General features: G+C 45.5%; 1 protein-coding gene across 1 annotated transcript; it reads left to right on the forward strand.

Annotated features, from left to right (window-relative positions):
• Nucleotides 1-263: 263 nt before the first annotated feature.
• On the forward strand, nucleotides 264-4,052 carry LOC116545977 (alpha-1,3-mannosyl-glycoprotein 4-beta-N-acetylglucosaminyltransferase-like protein MGAT4E). Its single transcript, XM_032272367.1, has 3 exons — nucleotides 264-533; nucleotides 785-881; nucleotides 2,456-4,052. The coding sequence occupies exons 1-3, from the start codon at nucleotides 264-266 to the stop codon at nucleotides 3,577-3,579; spliced, it is 1,491 nt and encodes a 496-aa protein (XP_032128258.1). The 3' UTR covers nucleotides 3,580-4,052.
• Nucleotides 4,053-8,600: the final 4,548 nt, after the last annotated feature.

Consider the following 8,600-nt stretch of genomic DNA (forward strand, 5'->3'; position numbering starts at 1 on the left):
TGCCTGTAATCCCAGCTACTCAGGAGGCTGAGGCAGGAGAATCACTTGAACCTGGGAGGTGGAGGCTGTAGTGGGCCGAAATCTAGGAAATAAGTTAACAATGAGGAAAGACAGAATATGGGGGCAGGCAGGGGGTGGTTAATATAATCAGGGAAGCCTTCCAGAGGACAGAGGGAGGCTCTAGGCATGGATAGGAAGAAGAGAGTCCTCAAGCTGTACACATTGACTTCTTGCTATAGGAACCGTATCCTGGCGCAGACGCGATGCGGATTTCCATCAGGAAATGCTTCATACTCTCAGTGGGCATTGTATTCCTGTGGCTCTTCATCACTTTGAAAATCCCCAAGGAAACTGAAGATGATCAAAATGTGGTGACTATCAAAGGCCAAGTAGCAACCCTTGAGCTTGCTCAGTTTGGGAACTGGGAATATAGGGTGGAAATGGTGTGGACAGGCAGATTCTTGAAAGCCCCTGGGCTTTCCTTCCTCCTGTACCTTTTCACCCGAGAGCAGGAAGCTCCAAAGGGAATGGGGGTATGGATCCAGGTCTATTAGTTCTCCATATTCGTTAAGACAAAGGAGAGCAAATACTGCTTGAGCCCTGGATATTTTAGCCAATGGCCAAGCATCCTGAGAATGTGCTGGGCTCACTCTAGGGAAAATGGTTCACTCCACTTCTTTTCCCAGAAAAGCTTATGGGAAACTTTACACCTTCCAGCCACTGGGGTGTAAAGTTTGTTCTTTTTATGAAATGATACATATGTTTGCCCTTGTCAATGCCCCAGGAGGCCAGTTATAACAGCAGGAAGGACCCAAGACCACTAGAAGACTGGCAGAAACTCACCTTCGAATATATGGAAAAAATCCAGAAGAGAAGAAAGAGTGAGTACCAATAAGAGGGAAGAATTCAGTACCCCAGGGGAAGTAGGGACAGAAAGAGATCAGCCAGATAGGAAGGACAGTAGAAGAGGGAAGGAGGAAGACAGATTTGTGCCTAGGAATATTAGATTCTGGCAGACAATTTTCTCCTCCTTCCCCAAGGCAATATATATATCAGCAATATGAGGAGGAAGGAGAAAAAAGTTAGTTAGCTACCACTTTTCTTTTTTCCCTTCCTGGCAAGTTACTAAAGTTAATTGCTATAAGAAGGTGGACTCACTAGACTAGAGAACATTTGAATTAGCGGGGGTCTTAGAGTCACATAGTCCAACTCCCCCAGTTTATGGATCAGGAACTAAACTCAGGGCTGAAGGGATTTGCTCAAGATCACACAATCAGCAGAACTGGGACAAAAACTCTGGGCTCCTGTCTTCTTCCTTCTTTTTTTTTTTTGAGACGGAGTTTAGCTCATTACCCAGGCTGGAGTGCAATGGCGCGATCTCGGCCACCGCAACCTCTGCCTCCTGGGTTCAAGCAATTCTCCTGCCTCAGCATCCCGAGTAGCTGGGACTACAAGCGTGCGCCACCACGCCCAGCTAATATTTTTGAATATTTAGTAGAGATGGGGTTTCACCATGCTGACCAGGATGGTCTCGATCTCTTGACCTCGTGATCCACCCACCTCAGCCTCCCAAAGTGCTGGAATTATAGGCGTGAGCCACTGCGCTTGGCCTGGGCTCCTGACTTCTAAGGGAAGTCCTTTTCCTTTTTTTTTTTTGAGATGGAGTTTTGCTCTTGTTGCCCAGGCTGGAGTGCAATGGTGTGATCTCAGCTCACCACAACCTCTGCCTCCTGGGTTCAAGCTATTCTCCTGCCTCAGCCTCCCGAGTAGCTGGGATTACAGGTGTGTGCCACCAGGCCCGGCTAATTTTGTATTTTTAGTAGAGACAGGGTTTCTCCGTGTTGGTGAGGCTGGTCTTGAACTCATGACCTTAGGCGATCCTCCCACCTTGACCTCCCAAACTGCCGGGATTACAGGTGTGAGCCACTGCTCCCAGCCGGGAAGTCCTTCTCCTAATATACCTTCTTCAAAGGACAGCTTTGTGAAGATGACAACAATTGACAACAATAATATAATTGACAACAATTATAATGACTATAATAGCTAATATTTATTGAGCCCCTAAACCATATGCCACAAAGTTCTAGGCTCAAAGAAGACTCAGCAAAACCCACAGAGACTCAGCATCACCTAGCTTAGTACTTCTCAAACTTCACTGTGCATGCAAGTTACCTGGTGATATTGTGAAAATGCAGCTTCTGATTAAATCTGAGGTAGGGGTCCAGATTCTGTATTTGTAATGAGCTTACAGAGGAGCCTGATGTTGCTGGACTAAGGACCACACTTGGAGTAGCAAGGATGTAAGCATCCCCTCTGCCAAAGGGAAAAACAGGCAGGAAATGAGAGGGAAGAAAGGAGGAGTGAAAGTCCCACATAGCATCCCAACCCCTAACCCTTCTGACAACCGTCACTGTTCCTGTACACTGACAGTCGCCCCGATTTTACCTCTCCTTAGGATGGCTGACGGTGGGGATCTCCTCAGTGCAGCAAGGAGATGGAAGCAGCCTCTTGTACACACTGGTCTCCCTGTTCCGTGTTTCTTCTAAGGCTGAGCAGAAACGTCTTACGGTGCTGGTCCATCTGGCAGATTCTGACCTCACCTGGCTCAAAGAAACTGTTGCCCATATTTCAAGCCTCTTCAGCCCACAGATCTTGGAAGGGCAGTTGCTACTGATCCATGCTCCATCTGATGCCTACCCAACTGTGGACAGCGTCAGGGATGAGGCCTTTCGTGGAGAATTCTACTCCAAGCAGAACATAGATCACGCCTTCCTCATGAGCTTTGCCACAAAGCTCTCTGATTACTTCCTGTTAATAGAGGACAATGTCTTTATTGCCCCCAACTTTGTCACCCACATTTATTCGAGGGTGGCCACCATGAAGTCCAACTCGTGGGTGCTACTGGAGTTCTCCAATATGGGCTTCCTTGGCAAACTCTTCCACAGCAGGGACCTCCCACTCCTGGCCCATTTCCTCCTCCTCTTCTACAAGGAGAAACCCCTCCACAGCCTGATTTCTCATTTCCGTACCCTCCTGGTCCAGGAAAGCCCAATCCTCTGTAGACCTTTCCTCTTCTACCGCAGGATCTCCTACACTGCCTTTGATCACAAGCAGAAGGCCACAGGACTTCGGAAAAAGAACACCATTGGTCCCGATAACCCGCCTGCAGCTGTCTTCACTAATATGCAGGTTTCCAGTGTGCATTTCCCCTGGGAGGCCTATACTCTGGATGAGTCATTCTTTTGGACACACAACATTAGTATAGGAAACCACCTGACAGTGGTTCTGAACCATCCAGCAAACCTGAGCAGGGTGCAAGTGATGACGGGCTCCATTGTGGACGGGAGGTACGCCCTGGAGAAGGGGCAGGTGGAGCTGGGCTACGAACCTGAGGGGATGCCTCAGCACTGCACCAGCTTCGCCTTGCTGGGACGTCTTTCGGAGGGGCAGATGGATCAGGAGATACTTCTGAAAGGTATGGGGTACCACGTGAGCTGTGTGAGGCTGGTGGTGAAAGCTGGTCAGGCTGGGGGACTCATAATCAGGCATATCTACCTCTGGGAGAAAAATGCCAATTAGCAGCAAGTGGATCAATGCTGAAGACAAATCAGTAGGGGGATGAAAAATTAAAATCTTAAAGCCATTTTATTCTAGCCTATATGAGTGGCATAGGGGAGACACAAGGGAATTAAGGGCCAAGAGAGAGGACTGTCAGTCTTTTGGTGCTGCCAAGATGTCAGGAGACTTGTCGCTTCCTTTCTACCCAAACAGCTCACATAGAATATCTTTTGCGGGGGCAGATATAGCTTATCCAAATGTGGGAAGAGTTGTTGGTCACTCCCAAAATCTTCAGATACCTGAGATGCTAGATCAGCCCAAATCAAGGCATCTGTGTGCATGTGTGTGCGCGCAGGTGGATGCACATCTATGTTCACACACAGGCAGAGGTGGGGTGCAGTATGTGGTCACAGGAAGGCAGGCAGGAGAACCACAGCTGAATCCCTAGAACTGACATCATAAAAAGCCATGAAAGGGACTCTCATTAGAAGTCAAAATCTTGGCCGGGCATGGTGGCTCACACCTGTAATCCCAGCACTTTGGAAGGCCAAGGTGGGAGGGTCACCCGAGGTCAGGAGTTTGAGACCAGCCTGGCTAATATGGTGAAACTCTGTTTCTACTAAAAATACAAAAAAAAAAAAAAAAAAAATTAGCCAGGCGTGGTGGCATGTGCCTGTAATCCCCGCTACTTGGGAGGCTGAGACAGGAGAATTGCTTGAACCCAGGAGGTGGAAGTTGCAGTGAGCTGAGATTGTGCCACTGCACTCCAGCTTGGGCAACAGAGTGAGCCTCAGTCTCAAAAAAAAAAAAAAAAAAAGAATCTCTGAAGTGCAGGAAAGTAGCAGATGGACATATAACAATAAAACGAATCCCTTAGCTCTGTCCTTTAAGCTGTTTCATAGTGCCAATCTAGTTGCCTCTTTCCCTCTCCAACAAACTTGGACATAAATAGGTTGTAACAACTAGGCTGGGTGTGCTGGTTCATGCCTGTAATTCTAGCCTCTCTTAGGAGACTGAGGTAGGAGGATCTCTTGAGGCCAGAAGTTCAAGACCAACATAGGCAATATGGCAAAACTCTGTCTCCACAAAAAATTAAAAAGCCGGTTGTGGTGGCATGTGCCTATGGTCCCAGCTACCCAGGAGGCTGAGGTAGGAGGATCGCTTGAGCCCAGGAGATCAAGGCTGCTGTGAGCCATGATCATGCCATTGCACTCCAGCCTGGGCAAGAGTGAGACCCTGTTTCAAAAAAAAAAAAGAAAAGTTTGTAACTGAAGCTTTACTCTCTCATCAGCAATTCACTCCTTAACCATGGTTTCTGCATCCACAATGCCACTGAAACTTCCCTGCTTGTCATGACGAGAATAGTCAAAACCCAGTGACTTTTTCAGATATCATTTTAAGACCTAGTCTTAAAAAAAAAGAAAAAAGAAAAAGTTAAAAAAAAAAAGAATGAATTTGGACCCCTACCTCACATCATATAAAAAATTAACATATAAAAGTATTATAGACCTAAATCTAAGAGCTAAAACTATAAAATTCTTAGATGAAAACAAAAATATCAATCATGATCTTGGATTAGGCAAGTTTCTTAGACATGACACCAAAACACAAGCATTCAAAGAATAAATTAGACTTCAATAAATTATTATTATTATTTTTTGAGGCAGAATCTTGCTTGCCACCCAGGCTGGAGTGCAGTGACACAATCTCGGCTCACTGCAACCTCCACCTCCCAGGTTCAAGCAATTCCCCAGCCTCAGCCTCCTAAGTAGTTGGGACTACAGGTGCATGCCACCAGGCCTGGCTAATTTTTTTGGATTTTTAGTAGAGATGGGGTTTCACTGTGTTATCCAGGGTGGTCTCATCTCCTGACCTCAGATCCACCTGCCTCAGCCTCCCAAAGTGCTGGGATTACAGGCATGAGCCATCGTGCCCCGCCAACAAATTAAAACTTTTTTGTGTGCTTCACAGGATACTATTAAAGTGAAAAGACAATCCACAGAATGGAAAAAAAAAAATATTTGCAAATCATATATCTGTTAAGAGACTGGTATCCAGAATACAGAAAAAATTCTTACAACTCAATGGTAAAAAGACAACCCGCTTTAAAAATGGGCTAAGGGATTTCTCCAAAGACAACATACCAGTGGTCAATAAGCACATGAAAAGATTTCATCATCAGTCATTAGGGAAATGCAAATCAAAACCACAGTTAAAAAGCACTTCACACCCACAAGGATGTCTATAATTTTGTGTTTGTTTGTTTTTTTTTGAGATGAGTCTCTCACTGTCACCTGAGCTGGAGTGCAAATGGTGCAATCTTGGCTCACTGCAACCTCTGCCTCCCGGGTTCAAGTGATTCTCCTGCCTCAGTCTCCCAAGTAGCTGGGATTATAGGCGCCTGCCACCATGCCCAGCTAATTTTTTTTTGTATTTTTAGCAGAGATGGGGTTTCACTATGTTGGCCAGGCTGGTCTTGAACTCCTGACCAGCTATAAGTTTTTTTTTTTTTTTTTTTTTTTTTTTTTTTTTTTTTTAAGGAAAATAAATGTTGTCTAGGATGTGGAGAAATTAGAATCCTCATATATGCTGGTGGGGTTGTAAAATGATACAACCACTTTGGAAAAGTGTTTAACAGTTCTTCAAAATGTTAGAGTTGCCATATTATCAAGCAATTTCACTCCTAGGTACATACTTAAGAGAATGAAAACATATATTCACACAAAGGCTTACACATGAATGTTCGCAGCAGCATTATTATTAACAAAGCATGGTAACAATCTACATGTCCACCAACTGATGAATGGGTAAGGAAAACATAGCACATTCATACAGTGAAATATTATTCAGCACTAAAAAAGAATGAAACACAGACACATACATGTATGAATCTTAAAAACATTCTGCTGGCCGGGCGCGGTGGCTCAGACCTGTAATCCTAGCACTTTGGGAGGCCGAGGTGGGTGGATCACCTGAGGTCGGGAGTTCAAGACCAGCCTGGCCATCACGGTGAAACCCCCATCTTAAAAACAAAAAAACAAAAAACATTCTGCTACATGAAAGAAACCAGTCACAAAAGGCTACATATTGTATGATTCATTTATATGAATCCAGAATACATAAATCCATAGCAACAGAAAGTAGATTAGTGGCCAGGGGCTAGGGCAGGGGGAACAGGAAATGACTGCTAACAGGTATGGGGTTTCTTTTGGGAATGATGACAATGTTCTGAAATTGATTGTGGTAATGGTTGCGCTACTCTGTTAATACACTAAAAACCATTAAATTGTGTACTTTGAAAAGAAGGAATTTTGTGGTATGTGAATTATATCTTTTTTTTTTTTTTTTTTTTTTTTTGAGGCGGAGTCTCGCTCTTGTTACCCAGGCTGGAGTGCAATGGCGCGATCTCGGCTCACCGCAACCTCCGTCTCCTGGATTCAGGCAATTCTCCTGCCTCAGCCTCCTGAGTAGCTGGGATCACAGGCACGTGCCACCATGCCCAGCTAATTTTTTGTATTTTTAGTAGAGACGGGGTTTCACCATGTTGACCAGGATGGTCTCGATCTCCTGACCTCATGATCCACCCGCCACGGCCTCCCAAAGTGCTGGGATTACAGGCTTGAGCCACCGCGCCCGGCTGAATTATATCTTAAAAAAAAAAAATTAAAAAACAAACCGGCCAGGAACAGTGCTTCACATTTATAGTCTCAGTTCCTCAGGAGGCTGAGGTGGGAGGATCAGTCAAGCCCAGGAATTCAAGGCTGCAGTGAGCTAAAATTATGCCACAATACTCCAGCCTGGGCAACAGAGCAAGACTCCGCCTCAAAAACAAAAGGCTGTAGAAGCAAATTAAAGGGTTTAGGCTATCTTGATGGCAACAGGGAATCATCAAACTGTTTTCAGAAGGACAACAAAATGATCTGAGTTGTGCTTTGGAATGATCACTACGGGCATCATGTGAGGACTAGATGGAAAGAGGTCAAGATGGGGAAACCAATTAAAGAAGAAAATAGGCCGGGTGCGGTGGCTCACACGACTGTAATCCCAGCACTTTGGGAGGCCGAGGCAGGCGGATCACCTGAGGTCAGGAGTTCGAGACCAGCCTGACCAACATGGAAAAACCCCGTCTCTTAAAAAAAAAAAAAGAAGAAAAAGAAGAAGAAGGAAATCTGGGCCAGGTGCGGTGGCTTACGCCTGTAATTCCAGCACTTTGGGAGGCCAAGGCAGGCAGATCACTTAAGCTCACGAGTTCGAGACCAGCCTGACCAACATAGTGAAACCCTGTCTCTACAAAAAAATGCAAAAATTAGCTGGGTGAAGTGGTGCATGCCTGTAGTCCCAGCTACTTGGGAAGTTGAAGTGGGAGGAGGATGGCTTGACCCCAGGAGGAGAGGTTGCACTGAGCTGAGATCCCACCACTGCACTCCAGCCTGGGTGATAGAACCAGACCATATCTCAAAAAAAAAAAAAAAAAACCCAATTAAAAAAAGAAGGAGGAGGAGGAGGAGGAGAAAATATGTATAAGGTGCCTATTTCAGTGCCTGGCATATTAATAGATACTTGATAAATGGTACTTCCCATTTCTTTCTTCATGGACTGAGATCATATCAGGTCACCCTCTGCCTTAGACAGTGGCTGAGGCCTCATTCTTATGTCTACAGGGGCCACAAGACAACATAGCCAGGTAAAGCGGACCTGGTGTAAGAATCCAGTAGCAAAAGTGTCATCATAACTGGCAACTGAGTCTCAGCCTCCATGTCTGGGCGATGATGGAGTGTGGTGGACTCATGGCAAACTTAGGTCTTCATGCCTTCTCTGAAGCTCAGTGTTACTGCACAGGTGCCCTGTGAGAAGGTGGGCCCGGCATTGCATATCTGGTCATTTGTCAAGAGAAGTTGGAAATTTCAATTTTTATGTTAGACCTCTACATTTTCTGAATGCTGGCAGCTGATTCAGAATGTTATCAAAAGATGGTTTTTACACAATGGCCAGGTGCAGTGGCTCACATCTTTAAACCCCAGCGCTTTGGGATGCTGAAGTGG

Source organism: Sapajus apella, unplaced genomic scaffold (assembly GCF_009761245.1).
Source record: "Sapajus apella isolate SASKATOON/1434 unplaced genomic scaffold, GSC_monkey_1.0 scaffold467, whole genome shotgun sequence".
Lineage (NCBI taxonomy): Eukaryota > Metazoa > Chordata > Mammalia > Primates > Cebidae > Sapajus > Sapajus apella.